The 20163-nt window shown below is 44.4% G+C and overlaps 1 protein-coding gene across 1 annotated transcript in view; it reads left to right on the top strand.

Annotated features, from left to right (window-relative positions):
* Positions 1-6180: 6180 nt before the first annotated feature.
* TNFSF8 (TNF superfamily member 8) overlaps positions 6181-20163 on the top strand; it is a 28009-nt gene continuing 14026 nt past the window's right edge. Inside the window, exons 1-2 of the mRNA XM_070430778.1 lie at positions 6181-6630; positions 17222-17264. Of these exons, the coding sequence (XP_070286879.1) occupies positions 6436-6630; positions 17222-17264 (238 nt within the window). The 5' untranslated portion in view covers positions 6181-6435. The remainder of the gene's footprint in view (positions 6631-17221; positions 17265-20163) is intronic.

Genomic DNA, 20163 nt, shown 5'->3' with positions numbered 1-20163 from the left:
CACCTCCAGAAAGGACCTGAGAACCACACAACAAGACAGTTTGCCAAGACTCTCTCCATTGGTATGTTGGGTGGCCGAACAGAAAGAAGAAAGCAGCCTGTAAGCACATGGATGTGGCCGGGCTAGCTTCTGGAACAGCGTGGCACAGCGAGAAGTTTAACGCACATGGGCAGTGGTCAGGAAACCGCTGAAGTCTGTGAGTGGAGGAGTGCCCAGGCAGAGAAGTGAAATCAGGCCCAGCAGCTGCCAGAGAAGCAAACTGACCTGGAAATCTCAACTGCGCAGAAGGTTCTGAGTAAACACAAAGCTTGATTTTCCCCCTTGTCAGCCTTCCCTCCCAGGACATTGTACTGTATGCAAAACGGGTGACTGTGAGACAAACATTTTTTTCCACTGCCCTTCTCAGCCCCGCGGGCCTTCAGGAAGACCTGCATTTCAAGCAAAGCTTTTTTATTTTCAACACCCACAGCTTCCATTTAACAATCAGAAGTTTTCCACTTTCATCAAAGAAACTGAAGAGAGAGGCCGAGGTAGCAACTTTTCTCAGCAGCTCTGGGCAGATGACTGAGCCCCTGCTACCCACTCACTGCCCATACCCATCACAGGACACAGCCTTCTCCTCACATCGGCCAGGCATACACAGAAAAAGAACAACAGCACTAGCTTGCTTCATTCCCACCCCAGTTACCAGACCAAATGAGTGTGTGTGCCGACTTCTTCCTAAACCAAGCTCAGAAGTTAGCTGAACCTATTGTGGGAATCATTTCACCATTTTTAAAAATCATGCTATACACCTTCACAGTGATGTATGTCAATTATTTTTCAAAAAAATAGGATGGGGATAAAATCCCAACTTGGGATCGGGGGACTTCAGCTTTCTTGAGTATAAAATAGGTACACAGCCTACCATTCTATTCAGCCCAAGAAAACAAGTTATTTCTTGATGGCTCTTCCATATCCAGAATCTATGCCAGGGGTCCTCAAACTATGGCCCACAGGCCATATGCAAATATAAATATTGTATTTGTTCCCGTTTTGTTTTTTTACTTCAAAATAAGATATGTGCAGTGTGCATAAGAATTTGTTCATAGTTTTTTTTAAACTATAGTCCAGCCCTCCAATGGTCTGAGGGACAGTGAACTGGCCCCTGTTTAAAAAGTTTGAGGACCCCTGATCTATGCTGTTATAGATTCACTGGGAAGGAACAACCAGGTCAGTTCCTAGAGCAGGGTGGGCAACCCCTGGCATGTGTGCCAAACATGGCACGCCAGTAACTTTCGCTGGCACGTGAAACCCTCTCTTATAATCTTCCATTTACAATTTTTGTGAACATTTGAATGACTTAAATGTTAAATTATAAGAAACTGGCAAGACACTTGATGTTGTATTTGGTTACATAAAGGCTTTTGAAAAGAAACTGGAAGTCTTTAAGAGGGATGTGGATGGTGAGAGATTTAGATATTTCCCAAACCTCAAGAGGCACATCAAAGACCTCCCAAAAGATGACAAAACAGACTGTCAAAGCCTTCAAAAGCTGTTTTTAAAAATCATCGAGTCAACTATTGAGCAGTTCTTCTCAAGATTTGCGAAATTCAGAGAACTGAAAGAGACAGCAAAATTCATGAGGTTTCCAGACAGCATGAAACTAGAGGAACTAAACTTACAAATGTTTTCATGGTTAGACATGGCTGACTTTGAAATGCAGTTGACTGAATTTCAGAGTAGCTCAATTTGGAAGCAGAAATTTATTGACCTTAGAATTGACTTGGAAAACATTGAAAAAAAGCGATTAGAGACAGGAGTACCAGAGGGAAGTGTCAAAAATGAAAAGTCCTATTGAGGACTTGGAATGCCATTCCAGAAAATTTTTTCTGTTTAAAAAACTTTGCAACAGCGTTACTCTCCATGTTTTCATCCTCATACGCTTGTGAATCTTTGTTCTCAGTGATGAATTTTGTTAAGTCTCATAATAGGAGTAGCCTGACGGATGATAGTAGCTCGTGCATCTCTCTGAAGGTCACAAAATATAGACCTGATATAAAATCTCTGTCATCAGTGATGCAGCAGCAAAAGTCCCACAGATAATATCAAACGGAGTCATAAAGTTTTCTGTCGGACTATTAGTGTACATGTATACATTAAAAAATAAATGGGGAGAAACCAAGATGGCGGCATAGGTAAACACTGGAAATTGCTGCCTCCGACAACAACTTCAAAAATACAACGAAAAGACAAAACGGACATCATCCAGAACTACAGGAAGGCTGGCTGAGTGGAAATTCTACAACTAGAAGGAAAGAGAAAAGCACACTGAGACTCAGAGGAGCTGCGGAAGTAAAGTGCAGAGGTACGGAGGCTTGAGCGTGCACGGAAAGGGGCTGGCACCTGAGGACGCGGTTGTCTTTTTGAATCAGGAGGGAACTGCAAGCTCCCGACTGCTCTGAACTCCAGTTCTGGGAAGTCTCTGGGGACCCAGGACTCATACGGGGAGAAACTGGACTGTCTGGCAGCGGGCAGGACTCGGAACTGGAGGGAAGCTTTCCCTCAGAGGTGCTTGTAACAATTACCGGGACACTGAGACGCTAGGCCCCTTAGGGCAGGGCTGAGGATCAGCCATAGCTGCTTGCTCTGCCCTGTTGATTCCCTGAGACCCCGCCCCACCCAGGCTGCAGCAGAGGCTTTTGCATATGAATGCCCTGGCCCTTTGCAATCTGAAAATTACCTAACAAATTGCAGCTGGACCAGACAGACCCAGAACTTCCAAGAGAAGGCCCAAGGCCCCACAGCAGCTTGCATTGCTTCACAGCTGGGCCTCATCTGGGCACCTCCAAACCCCCCAAAAATGAAGGGGAATCTGCAGATCTCTTCGTAGCTCCTGCTGGGTAGCCTCAGGCAGAGGCTAAATTGGCACCTCCTTAGATCCAAGAGTCAGTGTACCAAGTGGTGAGAGTGGGGCCATCCAGATTACAACTCCTCAGATCCATAAGGAACACACTCAGTGGGCAGATTCAGTGAGCACCAAAACCCCACTGAAGCAAGTCTTGCCCCAGAAGGGTGTCTCCAGCACAGAAGTTCTCCCACTGCAGACACAGCTGATTCTCACTGCCAATTGGCCTGGAGGTCAATTCATCCCAGTGATACCTACAACAATCAAGGCTTAACTACAAGACTGTGCACAAAGCCCACAAGGGGGTGTACCAAGAGTGTCCACCTCAGGTAACTGGGGAGGCTGAGCCACTGGGCCCTATAGGACACCTAGCACACAAAGCCACTCTACCAACACAGGGAAGCATTAAAAATGTGGAGACAAAGAAACAGGTCACAAATGACAGAACCAGAGGAAAGCAGGCTACTGGATATAGAGTTCAAAACCACGGTTATAAGGTTTTTCAAGAATTTTCTGGAAACTGCCGATAAATTTAGTGAGACCCTGGAGGATATGAAAAAAGACCAACTAGAAATTAAGCATACACTGACTGAAATAAAGAATAATATACAGAGATCCAACAGCAGACAAGAGGATCCCAAGAATCAAGTCAAAGATTTGAAGTACGAAGAAGTGAAAAACACCCAACCGGAAAAGCAAAAAGAAAAAAGAATCCAAAAATATGAAGATAGTGTAAGGATACTCTGGGACAACTTCAAGCGTACCAACATCAGAATTATAGGGGTGCCAGAAGTAGAGAGAGGGCAAGATATTGAAAACCTATTTGAAGAAATAATGACAGAAAACTTCCCCTACCTGGTGAAAGAAACAGACTTACAAGTCCAGGAAGCGCAGAGAACCCCAAACAAAAGGGATCCAAAGAAGACCACACCAAGACACATCATAATTAAAATGCCAAGAGCAAAAGACAAAGAGAGAATCTTAAAAGCAGCAAGAGAAAGAAACTCAGTTACCTACAAGGGAGTACCCATACGACTGTCAGCTGATTTCTCAACAGAAACTATGCAGGCCAGAAGAGAGTGGCAAGAAATATTCAAAGTGATGAATAGCAAGAACCTACAACCAAGATTATTTTATCCAGCAAAGCTATCATTCAGAATTGAAGGTCAGATAAAGAGCTTCACAGATAAGAAAAAGCTAAAGGAGTTCATCACTACCAAACCAGCATTATATGAAATGCTGAAAGGTATTCTTTAAGAAGAGGAAGAAGAAAAAGGTAAAGATAAAAATTATGAACAGTAAATACATATCTACCAACAAGTGAATCTAAAAATCAAGTGAATAAAAAATCTGATGAACAGAGTAAACTGGTGAATATAATAGAACCTGGGGCATGGAAAGGGAGTGGACTGACAATTCTTGGCGGGGAAAGGGGTGTGGGGGTGCAGGAAGAGACTGGACAAAAATCGAACACCTATGGATGAGGACAGTGGGAGGGGTGAGGACAGTGGGAGGGGTAAGGGCAGAGGGTGGGGTGGGAACTGGGTGGAGGAGAGCTATGGGGGGAAAAAAAGAGGAACACCTGCAATAAGCTGAACAATAAAGATTTAATTTAAAAAAATAAAAAATAAATGTATTTTTTCATCATCATATACTGTGTTTTTGTCGCTCGAATGAATTTTATTATTTCTTCAAGGTTCTTCACATACGTACACCTTAAGAGATATCAAGTAGGCATAACATGTTCTCAAAAAATTAGGGTTGGTACGCAGAAGAATTTTGAGTCAGAGATTTTGCTGGTTTTGGCACGCACTCACAAAAAGGTTGTCCACCCCCGTCCTAGAGTCTGACTAACTGGGTGATGCTCAGCAGCCTGGGATCCCCACAGAGGCCACAGTGGTAATAATTCAAGCTTGGCTCGGGCCACATTTCCTTGGGCAGATCTGGGATTTCTGCTGGCGCTCGGAGACACACTGCAGCCAAACAGAGAGCAGAAAGGGGAGGGGTGCTGCAAAGAACTGGGTACTTCCAGAGGAAGTTTTCAAAGAGCTATATCCAGAGGCACGGGCTCAGCAGTGGCTCACATTTTCAATGGTGTTTTGACATGGAGAGCATTAGTAAGCAGCTCTGTCCCCCAGAGAATCTACTCACTGAACCCATCTAAATTCCAGACTGGGCCCAGGGGACCACTTCAGATGCTTAACCGGAATGGTACCACACCACAGCCAAGTCTATTCCCACTCACAAAGCACTGTTACACCACCATCCCATTTGATCTTCACAGTGGCTGTCAAAGGGAGGGCCATAAGGATCTGTACAAGGACCCAAGGCCAGTAACGAGCATGGCTGAGGCCCAACCTCAGGCTTCCAGCCTTCAAGTGCAGAGATGGTTGAATGGTTTAGCATGGGCTTGGGGGCTAGCCAGGTATGGCTATGCACCCCTTAGCTCATTGATCAACATTAGCAACTTTGCTTGAAACAGTTTTCATTCTCTCTGACTCTCAATTTTCCCATCTGGAAAAAAGAAGTATCACCTGCCTCAGACTGTGGAGGTGAGGGTGGAGTGAGGCCATGCATAAAGCTCCTAGCACTGTGCCTCAGACAATAAAAATTCAAGTGTAATAGTCACATACACACATACCACACACAGTACACAACACATACATATGCACACAACATGCACCACACTCGCATGCAGCACAGGCACATACCCCCACATTTGGCACAAGACCACTTCCTCACTCTCTCCTTCACGGCCCATCCCTTCCTCTTTTTGTGCGTTTTATGACAAGCCCAAGTTTGTCTGCAACTTCAACAGATCCCAATACACTCGGCAGAAAGTTTTATTCCAAAGATCAGTGTTTTCAGATTTCCTGCTCACAGTCCCTTTGCACCTGCCCCACATTTCATACTGCCACAAGTTTGTCTTTCTTTGGATCAATGGACTCTTCCTTCCTGGATATCCAGTAGCATCTCCAGTTTTCAGCAGGAGGGATATTGTCCAGCTGAACCCAAGGAATCCAGCCCCCCCGCCCCCCCGCCAACCCCCGGCAAGGCCCCCGAGAGAGGCATTTCTGACAGGTCTTCTGACCCGCAGGCCTCCCTGAAGAGTGTGTGCAGCTTCTCAAGCAGGAAGGCACTTTGCGGCTGAGTCTAAACGAAACAGAAGTGACTATGCGCGCAGACACACACACACACACACACACACACACACACACACACACACACACACACACACACCACCCCAGAATAGGGAAACCGTCATTTTCCTACTCGCCCTCTGACATCAGCCACCTCCTGAGTCGCTGCAGTGTGTCTGCGCTCAACCTAATCCCTGGCAATGAAAAATGAGCCTCTCCCCCACTCGTGCTGCTGCCTTGCGCCTCACGCCCCCAGAGAAGAGTTTCTTTGTGAGGCAGCTGGTGAAGGTTTTTTTCCAAGTCACATGATCCAGGATGCAGGGGAGAATCCTTCTTGGAACCGAGATGGGCCCAGAACCAGAGCAGATGAGGAGCGATAAGGTGTGATGTGGGGAAGACTATATAAGAATGGGCCCCGGGCTGCAGCGAGCACTCCACCGAGTGGCCCCTTCTCAAGACACAGCCATGCACGAGCCAGCAGGCTCCGTCGCCAGACACTGGGGGACCACGAGCCGCAGTTACTTCTGCTTCACCACGGCCACGCTGGCTGTGTGTCTCGTCTTTGCTGTGGCGACCATCATGGTGCTGGTGGTTCAGAAGTCGGTAAGTGGACTTCTCCTCTTCGCCTTTCCTTTCTGATTTACGTTCAGTTTTCCCCAGAGAGAGCCTTGGGAATGAGCTAATAAATTAGCGGCGAGGTTTAAAAATAAAAAGTGCATAGATCATGTGGAGAAAGGGAGTAGAGAAACGGGAACTTAACTCTCTGAAATATTTTGGCTTTTGGAAAGAAAGGTTTTTTGAGCTATCATCTCAAAACTTTCCAGACTCCCTGAGCCAACAGAGGGAGGAGAGCTCTCAGCTCTAAGAAATGAAGGGTTAAATCATGTAGAGCCAGGGACTCTGAGCAAGGAAGGAGGCAATAAGGAAACCAGGTAACATTATTTGCATAACTTCTTCTCACGTTTTCAAAGTCTTCAGACCAGATTCCCAGGGTCTATATTCTCAGATCAAATATTCCTGAGATTCCTGTGACCTCGTCCATTGCCAAGGGCTTTTTTTTTTTTTAACAAGAAGCTAAGTGTCCAAGGCCAAGGTCTGAAAGGGAAGGGGGCAAAAGGGAAGACCAGGGCCGCTTAGAGCTTTGAGCATTTCAGCATTAAAACCCACAAGACAAATTGAAAGTCCCTCACAAGTCAGTGCTTTGAAGAGCTCACGGTCACAAGAAACAGAGCCCAGAGATGGATCATAGAAATGTTTTTAACGCCTGTTCCCTCCGAGACTGCTCAGAATGCTAAAGCTACAAGCCATGACAGGTGCACATGGTAGAGTCACACCTCTCAGGAGGCTTTGTTTGAAGTAAAGTGTGAGTTTTGGTGCAAAAATAGAAGCGATGAAGGAAGAAGCCTTCTCATATTTTAAGAAATTGGTGTTTACAGAGAATCCACCCGTAGGTGTTATAAAGAGCAGTGTCTGGATGTGCATGTTGTTGAATTTTGGAGTAAAGGTTTTGTTAATTTTGATAGCTTAAAAACTGTACCCTCTCCCCACCCTGCCAGAGTGAGAATATTTCTGTTTGTTCCTTCATAGTTCCCACTTGTGGTGACATTACAGCCCTGCAGAATGGGCCCTGGTTTCCCTCCCACTCCCTTAGGCTGAAGGCTCTGTAACTCGTGGATTACTAAAAAGAATCGGGCTTTAAAAGGCTTTGGTATCTTTTCTCAAGTGTTATCAAGCTTTGAAATTTAAATGATGCTGTGAGTCTCATATTTCCATAAAAGTGAAAGAAAACAGAATTGCTCTATTTGATTTCGTTGGTAGAGTTTATGAAACTCATCATTTAATGGCCTTATCTACATCTACTAAAACTAATACTCTGAAAACATTCTAGGGCACTCTTTTTTTGGTAGAGGCTGCATAATTTTCTGTAGTTCTAATTTGATGTAAACCACAGGTGTATCACTTTATAGCAATGGCCAAAGAAAAGAAATTGAAGTGGCCTTTAAGGTATTTAAAGTTTGCATCTAGAACAAGAGAGGGAGAGAGAGAAAGAGAGAGAAGAGAAGAGAAGAGAAGAGAAGAGAAGAGAAGAGAAGAGAAGAGAAGAGAAGAGAAGAGAAGAGAAGAGGAAAGAAGAGAAGAGAAGATTGCAGTGGGATGGTGATGGTGACATATAAAGCCAGAGAACTCCAGAATGGTTCTTATTAAATCCCAGTTTTAGTTGAATTGATTCTTTTCATAAAGGAACTGGCATGGATCTTTCTGCCTCATTTTTGTAAACATGTAAAATGAGGAACAGAAAGGGGACAGAGCTTGAACTAAGTCATCTTGAGAAAGTGGTAGAGTCAGCTGCTTGCTTGTTTAATGAGAAAACATTCCCTTTTCCAATACAGACAGCAATAGAAGCACTAAGAAACTTTGTTCTCAGTCTTCTCTGAGGAGCTTTATTATCTTGTGCATCCATTTCTTTGACTTAGCCCTCATGTTTGGATGTGAAAAGATTCATTTCACAATCTGACTGTGTGGTTTGGTATGCTATGATTTCTTAGCCTGAGAAGTACCAGTTACTCACTTAAAAGCAGTGCTAAGTATTAAGTGTTTTACACATTATTGTTTCTAATAACTTGTTTAGATATTAACTGTTATAAGAGATGAGAAGGGTTATTTCCATGAGCTCAAGCATTCAGGGAAGGCTTCTTTAGGAAGAGAGAATTCAGGCGGACTTTAGGGTAGGTGTAACTTAGACAAATAAAGAGACTCTAACAGGACTTCTGCTTTTTAAAAAAATCAGTGAGAGATACCCAAGGAACTTAAACTCACATCCCAATTATTGAAAACGAAATAGGTTCATGGCCACATAGCACTCTGTGAGGATGGATGGGGGCAGGGGTAGAGAACCATGAGAAAGGTTTTACTGGCATAAGAAGTGACAGTTGTACATAAAAAGGCACATGTACAGACAAAATTAAAGTAAGTCATAATCTATTTTAAGTGATGGAAAGGAGGCACCTAGGGCTACCATAAGACCCCAAGTTAAGGAGACAGAACAGGAAAGTTTAACAAAAACTCCACTGGAGATTGAAGATTTGGGTTGGCTTGAGAGATGTGTATAACATCAAACAGGTGAAGAAGGGGGATCAAAAAAGAGGGCCCTCCTGGTCAATAGAACAACATGAGCAAAGGGATGGAGAAGAGAAGATGTAAGTCATGTAGGAAAATCAACAAAGATTGCCTTGAGGTTTGTCCTGAAGATCAAATAACTCCAAGGTCAAACTCCTTGGGTGAGACAAAGAAGGCACTTGGGTTTCAATCACAAATTTTTATTGAGCATCTACTGTGTGCAGACACTGTTCTGAGAAATGGGGATATATACAGCCTTGACGAAGCCAACAGAAGTCCTGCTTTCATGTTGCTTATGGAACAGTAGTCGAATAATACCTCTGTGTCTGTGTGGTTGTACTTTGTTTTATTTACATTTAAACCAGTATACTTATTATAAAATATTATATTTAAATTACTTGAGAGAAATAAACAGGAAACAAGGAAAAAGGGAGAAAAAAGTAACAGTCTCTTACACCCTTCCCACCCAACTACCAATTCCCCTTTCCTGAGATAACCACCATTAACAGATACTTCCTTGTCCTTCCCGAAATCTGTGTATCTACAAATATATAGTACACACATATAATTATAGTAAACTCATAAATTTGCATCTTAATTTATTGACTGGCAGTATAGCTTGAGGAGTCATCCATGCCAATACATGGAAATCCACGTATTGTATTGAATAACTGCATTATAATTCGTCTGTGTCTAGAATTGTGCTCGCTGTGCATGTCTACAAGTATATCTGTGGGATAAATTCCTAGCTGTGGGACTAGAATGTGTATTTCTCACTTCAGTAAATATTGTCAATCAGCTTCCAAAGAGATTGTACCAGGATACTCTTGAGGAAGTAATAGTACTACCAACAAAGAGACATCTCTTCCCCTCAAGACAAAAAAAGAAAGGTAATTTATTATTGAGTGAGCACAACATAGTACACACAGGTATGTCAGGATGAAATTCCACACAGTTTATACAGCAAAGCAAAAACAGTAAAATTTCTCTTGTCTCCTCCAGAGACAAAGGGTTAGTTAGAGAAGGAGGCAGGCTGCATGCCAGGCTGACTCTAGAAAGGACCATCTCTGTTGCAAACCTGAGGCTGGGCTTATCCAGCCCCTTGAGAGATCCATTTACATTCAACAAGGTTAGAGCAAAGCAAGAGGCTCAGGATCACTACGTTTGAAAGGAGGCCCTTTGTAGAAAGAAAAGAAAGCAGCTGCCTCCCTTCTCTTTATAAGCAAAGAAAATTCCTTTTTAAAACAGTGTATCCTTGCCAAGAGTGGAGCAGTGCCTGTTTAAGGGTAGTGAGTGGGGCGGTGGTCTGGTTTTTCTAGTTTACTTCTAAGTTTAAATAAAATAAAGAGGTGTGTTGAAACGCCCTGTGATGCTTCCCTCTACCCAAGTTACTCTCTTCTCAGGGTCAAGCCCTATGCTTGATCCAATGGGCCGTGATGGGAGGACCGAGTGGACAGGGCAGGACTTCTGTTTTCTGGGAATTCTCTAGCTTGGGACAGAATGGCACAGAATGCCATAGACCACAGGAAAAGGAGACAGTTTCTGCTTAGGAACATCTTTGCAGTGAGGGTGGGGTTTACAGAAGAGCTGGAACACAAGCTGAGTCTCCTTCAAGGTTAGAAGGATCATGTCTTATGCCCAGAGTTTTATTTTGAAAATGTTCAACCTTCAGTAAACTAGAATAGTAAAGATTCATATAACCTATATACAAAGTTGCAAACAGTGTGACCTTTTGCCTACATGGATTTCAGCCCATCTCCTACTTACTGCAAAGACATTTTCATAGCCGAGAGAGTTAATGTTAATTCAGTAATATCACCTAATAATGATATGCAGCCCATACTTTAATTTCCCCACTTGTCCAAAGACATCTTCTACAGGCACTGTGCCCTGTTTGGTTTGGAGATCCAGAATCCACTCTCAGGTTGCACACTGCATTTGGTTATTCCTATTAATCTAGAATGTTGCTATTTCAAGGGTGGTCCTGGAAGCTGATTAGAAATACAGAATCCCAGGCCCCATTCTAGACCTACTGGATTGAAATTTTCGTTTTAACAAGGTCCCCAGGGATCTTTGCACATTCAAGCCTGAGAAGCAATGATCCAACCATCTTCTCTGCCCTTTGTTCTTTGTTTCCATGACACTGACTTTTTCGGAGGGTCCAAGCTAGTTTTGTTGTAGAATAACTCACCTTTTGGATTTGTCTTAGTGTTTACTTGTCATTATATGAGAGGAAACATTTTGGCAGTTACAGTACACAGGTAATGTTTTATATACTTCTTATTGTAGTACGGCTAGAGACATATGTCAGGTTGTCCCATGAGTGGCAATGATGGTTAGTCACTTGATTAAGTTGGTCACCATTGTCTATCTCTTCTGTAAAACTCTTTCTTTCTTTCTTAGTAATGAGTAATCTATGGGGTGATGCTCTGGGGGTAGAAGGTTAATGATTGCCTGATTCTATCACTACTTCCACATTTATTAGCCGGCATTCTCCGATGGAGAAGAGCTCTCCATTGGAAAGATGGGGCAGGTGGAGTTGGGAGAGAGCATTCCAGGTGAGGGAAAGAGTGAGCAGAGGTGCATTCCAGAGGAAGGCAAGCCCAGGTGTGAGGAGAGTAATGGAGAGCCAGAACTGTGGTCAGTTAGGCTGCACAGGGGAGCAGCAGGAAGTAGACCCAGGTGGCAAGAAGCATTGATGGAGGAAAGGGAGAGGATAGGATTCCATCCCCATTGGCAGTCCAGGAAGTTGTTTTCCTCAACCCACACTCAGCCTCCTATAGCCATTCCCCATTCCTTGGAAAAGGAAGACCTCAGTTGTCCTAGCTGCCTGCTGAGTGATGGCTTTAAGCCCTGGTTCTTCAAAGTATGGTCGGTCCATGGCTTAGCAGACCGGCATCACTGAAAGCCCATTAGGAATGCATAGCTTAAAGACTCATCTCAGACCTACTGAACCAGAACCAGCATTTGAACAAGACCCCACTGGGAGAATCATTGCTTGGAGACACTCCATTCCAATTCCCACTTTCTTTCTTTCTTTTTTTTTTAATATATTTTATTGATTTTTTACAGAGAGGAAGGGAGAGGGATAGAGAATTAGAAACATTGATGAGAGAGAAACATCCATCAGCTGCCTCCTGCACACCACCTACTGGGGATGTGCCCGCAACCAAGGTACATGCCCTTGACTGGAATCGAACCTGGGACCCTTCAGTCCACAGGCCGACACTCTATCCACTAAGCCAAACCGGTTAGGGCCCAATTCCCACTTTCACTAACCATATCAAGACAAAGACTGCTAATACAAATCTTCTTTCTCCTGGGGATTTTCTATGACCTCCATCCACTTTCTCATAATGTCCCAGGAGAATTTTTTCTGCCTCAGCTTAAATCCTGCCCTACCCTAAGAAAGGCACTGTGGTATGCCATCCAACTCAACACACCTGAGTTTGAATCCTCTCCCCGCTATTTACTATCTGTGGGGCCTTCTGTAATCATTAAGTCACTTCTCTAAGTCTTGTTTAGTCACTAACTCTTGGAGTAAAGGCCAAATAAAATAAGGCATTTAACCTCAGAGGATTAAGTGCTTAGTCATGTTAACTTGAAAATAAGAGGCATTTCTGGCAAAGATCTCTATGACCCACCTTACAAGACAGCGTGAGGCCAGCAAAGAAGGGGATATGGAATCCCCTTTGGCCATTTTCAATCAAAGAGAGCATCTTCTGTCAAAAGCAAATTTGGGAGCCGATTCCCCTGCACAGCATTAGGATCAAGAGAGTAGCCAAAATAGGTACAATTTTCAAGCATTCACTAACACTTTATATATAACATTTTATCATGCCTGCAACAACTCAGTGGAGGGAAGGATAATTAGCCCTGTAATCACAGTGATTAAAGGAAATGAGGAAACAGAGTCCTCGGTAGGCAAGATGATTGGGATTGGGTCATTTCACCTGGATGAGCAGGTTAAATGTGACAGTTCCTCCCTCCATGCACAGAAATATTAGAGGCACCCATCAGACACCCAGAGTCTAAGCCGAAAGAGGTACACTGAAGGAAGTGTAGCTGGTTGGTAACCATGGAGATGAAGTTTCCTGAGCTACTCAGTGAAGCTGAGAATGACAACCTGAGGGTCCATTGGCTTGTGCCTGTGTCTAGCCTACATACTTTTCCCCTCAAAGCCAAATCACTGAGCAAGATGGTTCACATTTCCCCAGCCAGGATCCAGATCCCCAGGCAAGACATGGGAGAAAATTCTAGGATGAGAGGCACCTGCCAAAGAGAAACTAATGGACAGCCCTTAGCATAGTACCCAGGGCACATACAGTCCTCAGCAAATTTTAAAAGCCATCATCCCTTTGTACCTTGCGCTTCTATCTCCAAATGGGAGGGGAGAGGAGGGAAGAATGAGCTTTCCTATTATTGGCCTCTGAGGATAGCCACTTTTCTGGGGAAGTGGAAAGAGCACCAGAGAACTTTGGTTCAGATCTGCCACTAGCTGACTCACAAGTGCCTCAGTTTCCTCTTCTGTAAAAATAGTTTGATGGACTGAGAGATGTCTAGGCTCCCCTCTGGCTCTGATTCTCTGATCTTGCCTACCATGGGCAGCCAGGAGAAGTAGGAGACTTTGTCCCAAGAGCTCTTCAAAACAGGAATAGCCACACTCCTGTCTTGGATGCCCTGGGAATCCAAGGTTTAAGCCACAGGACTCTTTCTTGTACAAAGATGCTTTGTTTCTGACCTCTCCTGTCTGAAGTTAGGAAACCAGAAAGCCCTCAAGTGACAGACAGAGTCCTCCTCTGATCTCCTATGAATGAGGTCCTCCTCCTAAATATTGCCTCTTACAATCGTACTATCTAAAGTGTGTTCTGTGGGCCAGCAGCAGCATCACCTGGGAGCTTGTCAGAAATGGACTCCCAGGCTCTGCCCAAACCTGCCAAGTCAGAATTTGCATTTTAACAAATGCCTAGGAGGTACAGCAGTCCCCTCCCCACCCTACCCTTAACTGTGGTTTCAGCTGTCCGTGGTCAACTTTGATCTCAAAATATTAAATGGAAAATTCCAGAAATCAACACTTCTGAGTGGTGTGATAAAATCTCAACACATCCCACTCCACTCGCCTCCGTCCAGTCCAGAGGATGTGAATCATCCCTTTGTCCAGTGTCCCCATGTTGTGTGTACTCCCTACCCACTAGTCTTGCGTGGCCATCTGAGTGGTCAGGCCCACTGTTGCCCTATCATATTGCTGTGTTTGTGCTCACACCACCCTCATTTACGTCACAATGGCTCCAAAGCCATCGGTAGTAGTAGTGATGCAGGCAATTTGGATATCATTTAAGTGAAAAGCTATGTATATACAGAAAAACCACAGCATCTACAGGTTTCAGTATTTTCCATGGTTTCAGGCATCCATGGAGAGTCTTAGGGTGTATCCCCTTTGGTTAAGAGGGAACTAGTACACAATCTCGAAATATTCAGACTTTTACTTTTTGGCTTTTGCTGCAACCTGAAATTCTTATTATATGTTTATTTGTGTATTTTAAATGACTACTTTAATAGCTAAGCCATAAAACCCACAGGATGTTTTCCAGCACTAACTTAGTGCCTGGCCTACACCAGGTGCTCATTGAATATGTGCCAAATGTATGATTCTCTGGTAGTTCCCACCTGCCCGTGGCCCTGGGACAGCTCTACGTTTTTGTTTTTGTTTTTCCTGCGGTGGCATTCTCTCATGGTACCTGCATACTTTCCTGGGCAGCCAACCAGGTCAATGATCTTAGTACCGCACCCAAACATAGATGATTTTCTTTGTACATTTGAACATTACACTAATCAATGGTCATGCTCAACAGTAAATGAGGTGCTGATTAAATTTTGAAATGCTGTTTATTGTCTCACAGAGGCAACGCAGGGGGGAATTTTATGATGTCAGGATTTCCTATGAATTGCAAGTATAACTGAGAAACCACAATGAACAGCATTGTTATTTAAGTTAAGAGCTTTCAACTAAAACAATAAAATCATAGACAATTAGAGCAAAGAGGGAAGGACCTTCCAAGTCAAGTTCACTTTCTTTCCCCTGAAAAGCTGACGCCCAAAAGTTTAGACTGACTTCCACCATCTCCAGATTGGTGCTATGCTAGGGCTTTGCCTTCAGGAGACTTCTAAACTCATTACAACCCACTTGGGCTGGAGAAGAGAACCATTTACCAGGAAGGCAAAGGACAGAGCCCCTGAGGAAATCCTATATAATAAAAGCCTAATATGCAAATTGACCAAACGGCAGAACGACCGGTCGCTATGACACGCACTGATCACCAGGGAGCAGACGCTCAATGCAGGAGCTGGCCCCTGGTGATCAGTGCACTCCCACAGGGGGAGCTCTGCTCAGCCAGAAGCCGGGCTCACAGCTGATGAGCACAGCAGCAGTGGCAGGAGCCTCTCCCGCCTCTGCAGCAGCACTAAGGAGCAGCAAGCCGTGCAGTTAGGAGCAGCGAGAAGGCGGGCAGTAAAAAGCAAGGGGTCCAGAACTACGAGAGGAATGTCCACCTGCTGGCTTAGTGGGCCTAAGCCAGCAGGTGGACATCCCCCAAGGGGTCCTGGACTGCAAGAGGGCACAGGCTGGGCTGAAGGACACCCCACCCCAGCCCAAGTGCATGAATTTCATGCAGCGGGCCTCTAGTGATAGAATAAAAGGGAACTCCAGATGGTCCTAGGTCAGCCGTGGGCAAACTATGGCCCGCAGGCCAGATCTGGCCCATTTGAAATGAATAAAACTAAAAAAAAAAAAAAAAAGACTGTACCCTTTTATGTAATGATGTTTACTTTGAATTTATATTAGTTCACACAAACACTCCATCCATGCTTTTGTTCCGGCCCTCTGGTCCAGTTTAAGAACCCATCGTGGCCCTCGAGTCAAAAAGTTTGCCCACCCCTGTCCTAGGTGTTTGTACTAAACACTAGGAAAAGAAGATATGGGCAACTGCTAACTTCTTGCTCTGATAGATTGGGAAGGTGTTTTTATCTGTGCATTAAAGGTCTCTAGGTCTTTATTAATATTGTAATCCAATGAACCATAGGAGATTCCCAACCTGGACAGGTCAAAAGATGAGTAAGACATTTCATTCCTCCTTGCCAGGACACCTGAAGGGTGTCTCCATGGCTGAGGTGGGAAGTAGGGGGAGGGAGACTAGGGGAAGTTAGTCTCTGTAGAATGAGTTGGGGTGAAGAACTGTGCCCAACTGCTCTATTGCCTACTTGCTCAGTGCACCTCCAAAAGACCTCCCTTTCATCCACTGCAACCCCCCAGCCCAGGAGGTCCCTCCAGAAGACAATCTCTTTCTATCAAACTCTTATCTGTGTCAAGATTGATGTATATATTCATGTTTATTATAGAATAAAAAATATGAAATATACAGTGAATATATAAATATATAAGATACCTACATTTATTTATGTTATATGTCTATAAATATTTGGATAATCTATCCAATTTTAAGCTGGTAATAAATCCAGAGCACAGGGACTCAATTTAATTATTTCATTATCCTCATGATGTTTGGCACATAAACATTCAATTAATTCAGAATTTCCAACCACAGGAGGGATATAAATGTACCTTCCCAGGTATGTTTACAACCTATTTTTACTGTTTGATGAAACAAAGATGGAAAAAACCCATATGTATTTATATTTGATTGTTCTTATGTTGACTGAAGGGAGGGGGGAAATAACACATGTGGAGGTGAAAAAAAAAGCACTAGACTGGGGGCTGAGCTGCCATAAACTTTTCATTTTCTCTCTCTCAACCCTGGCTCCTTGCCTGTGAAATGTGGATAGTTAACTGAGTTGCTTTTCTGATAGGCATGTTGTCAAGCAAATGCATGAGCATTTGCTCATCATAACTAAGTCAGTGAATTTATCTTTTAAAATTTAAGAGTCAGATGGAAGGTGAATTCTAAATTGCACAGTACTTTGAGGACAACCAAAATGGAAAATAAAAAGATGAGTTGTTTCAATTGAATATCTTCCTCACACCATTTTCTTTTTTTCTCTTTCTTTCTTTCTTCTCTTCTAGGACTCCATTCCAACTCCCCCAGGAAAATTCCCCCTTAAAGGAGGTAAGACCTTGGGGTTAGGAGTAAATGTGTAGTGAATCATCCACATGACATCATAGTTGTTCAACAGCGAGAGACATCATGGCAGCGCCCAACAGAAAAGAGGGTGGAGGCAGAGGTGGGCTGCTTACGGCAGAGCTGCTGCAAATTGATACACCAGAGCAGGCTGTGATCCACAAGCTCATCCCCACAAGTCTCCCACCACCCCTCACCTCTCCCACTGATGAAAATTCTACCTCTGGCATAGGCTGTCGCATAGACATGGACAGGAACACAAAGCAGTGTTGTGTTAAGAGCCTGAAATCTGGAGTCAGGCAAATGTGGGTTTGAGTCTTGGCTCTACATTCCACGTAGGAGCCTCAGTTCCTTATTTATGAAATGGGAATAATACTACTACCTTATGAAGGTATTCAAGAAGCCAATCAGATCTCATCCATACATTGCTTGGCATGGTGACAAATACATAGTAATCATTAAATAACTGGTAGCAGCCAAAATGCATAATGCAGTTGAGGACTTGGGAAAACAGACCTTCTTCTCCACCCCACCCCTCCACACTTCCTATCATTGAAGTCACTAAAATGCATTTGTCTCTACTCCAGAGGGCTGGTAAGCAGAGTTAGGGTCACAACAAAGGTGAAAACATTGAGATCATCTGAATAATCTTTCCATCGCACAAAGGAGGAGAAGTGTTGTGTCCAAGGACATATGGAGCCAACCCTAGAATCCAGATGTCCTCATCTCTAATCCAGTGGTCTTATCACCCAAGAACATTAACCCATCTCAGTTCTGTAATCTTTAGAATCTAGGTAACAAGCACAGCTGGATAACCAGACAGCTCAGAGAGAAAAAAAAGGAAAAGAGAAAGGATGGGTTATCATAGGCACCCAGGTAGACACACCAGAGCATCCTTAGGACCAAAGGAGGACACAGTGTCTGGACACAGCCTCTCACACCAACAACATCACAGCACGGCCCCTGGAGAGAGCTCCCATCATAGGCTGCCAAGCACAGGGGCTTTAACTAGTGGTTCTGCCCCTATGATAGTTTTCACCAGTCCAGAGTGGAATCAGAAAAAGGAAGACAAGGTCACCCATTTTCTCAGAGCCAATTATTTGTAAGTAAGGGGCACTCCTTTGCTCTGAGAGTATATACTTTTCTAAAATGTTAAAATGGTCTTTCTTTTATAAGATGAAGCTGATTTGGATGGAAGTTAAGTTGGTTTGCTTTTTGTCCAACTTATATTTTTGTTTTAATGGTCACAATAGGCAAAATCAAAAGCTGCCCGCTCTGTATAGGTCACTGAATTTTCACTTGGGGTAATTTCATTGATCCATGAAATCCAAAATGTGGGCGCCATGGACTAGATCACAGTCAGATCTCTTCTTATCTTGGCCATCACTGTGAATTATCAGAAGAGAAACTAATCCAGTCTCAGTTTACAATTTAATGTTTCTGCAACACTAGCATAAAAATACTAATAAAAATCCCCAGTAGGGCTATGCAAGTTTTGGAAAGGGCCTTCCAGTACCTCCCTTGGGTAGATCTTACCTCCCTCCTGGAAGTGAGCAACATGAGGATTTAGTGATCCCATTTTGCAGGTGAGAAGCTGAGGCCCATGCAATCAAGGCGACTTGTCTAAGGTCGTCCAAGGAGCTGCTGGTCGTCCAGGTTCCTCTCCATTTCCCTGCATGACATGCTTCAGCCATAAGCGCCCATCACCCACTGTGTGTGGTCCCTAGCTTGCTCCTGCTTTTAATGCAAGCCTACTCTCCCCTTCACGGGGCAGACTGCAGGCCTGCTGGGAAGGAGAGGTAGAAAGTATAGTCCCGGGGAGCAAGACCTGGTCTCCAGAACCAACCTTCACTCCAGCAGCTGTTTCTCTGGGCACATCTTTCTTCCTCCCCGGGCCTCGTCTGTAACTGAATATACTCAATGAACTGGAAAGTCCTTCCAGCTTTGACACTTTATGATAATTCTGTTGTTTAATAGGTGAATATATAAGAAAAACACTAACAAAGCCCTTGAGGCAATCTGCAGCCAGGGCTCCTGCCTCCAGCAAGCCCGCCTTACACAGGCACACGCAGCATCTTGTCTCCTTTGAAAAGCCATTGCAAGATGATCCAGGCAGAGCGGAAGCAGCTCCCAGAAACTCCTGGGAGGGTGCTCCAGGGGCAGCATGTGGTTTGTCACTGGCGTGGACCAGGGCAGAAGCCAGACACTTTCTGGGAGCCCTGTGCCACCGCTGATGGAAACTGTCCCCCAGCAGCAGGAAATGGGCAGCAACCCAGAGCCTAGGAAGCAGGGCCATGCCTGTGCACTAAAGTAACAGCACAGCCTGACAACTAGCTGCAGTGAAACCATGGAAAACCAAGCCCTTTGTGTAGGGAAAGGAGTTCTCAGTCCCAAGACAAAAGCTTCCTATTCCCGCCCAAAACACTGGTCACCTGCAGCCACCTCACACTTGCTCTGTTGTGCTTAGGACTCAGTAGACTGCTCTGGGGTTCAGCCAGGACTGTGGGCCAGCAAGAACCTGGGGAGAACCTCCCATCCCACCCTCCTCTTCTCGTCCAGAAAACAGAGTTAATAAATCTCGCACAGAGCCACTGACAGGGTGACATGGGACAGCACGAACAACCGTCTCTGTCACCTGTGTCCTTTGGACACATGGTCCACTCTATTCTTTCATCACCAATAAAATGGCTTCACTCCAGCCCATATATGGCGAGGAACCCAGGGGAGCTGCTGGGAGGGTGAGGCTTGTGCTGCTTCTCCTAACCTCTTGTTCCGATCTTCCGTTTCCACCACATTTTGAACCTTGCGTGTGCTCATGTTATATGGCGTATTTGTCCAAACCACAGACTGCGGACACCTCTGCCTTCTTTCCCGAGTTCACACAGCA

This window comes from Myotis yumanensis, unplaced genomic scaffold (genome assembly GCF_028538775.1).
Source record: "Myotis yumanensis isolate MYYU_CA2020_CCGP unplaced genomic scaffold, mMyoYum1.0.hap1 SCAF_12, whole genome shotgun sequence".
Lineage (NCBI taxonomy): Eukaryota > Metazoa > Chordata > Mammalia > Chiroptera > Vespertilionidae > Myotis > Myotis yumanensis.
This window is presented reverse-complemented; position numbering and strand designations above follow the sequence as displayed.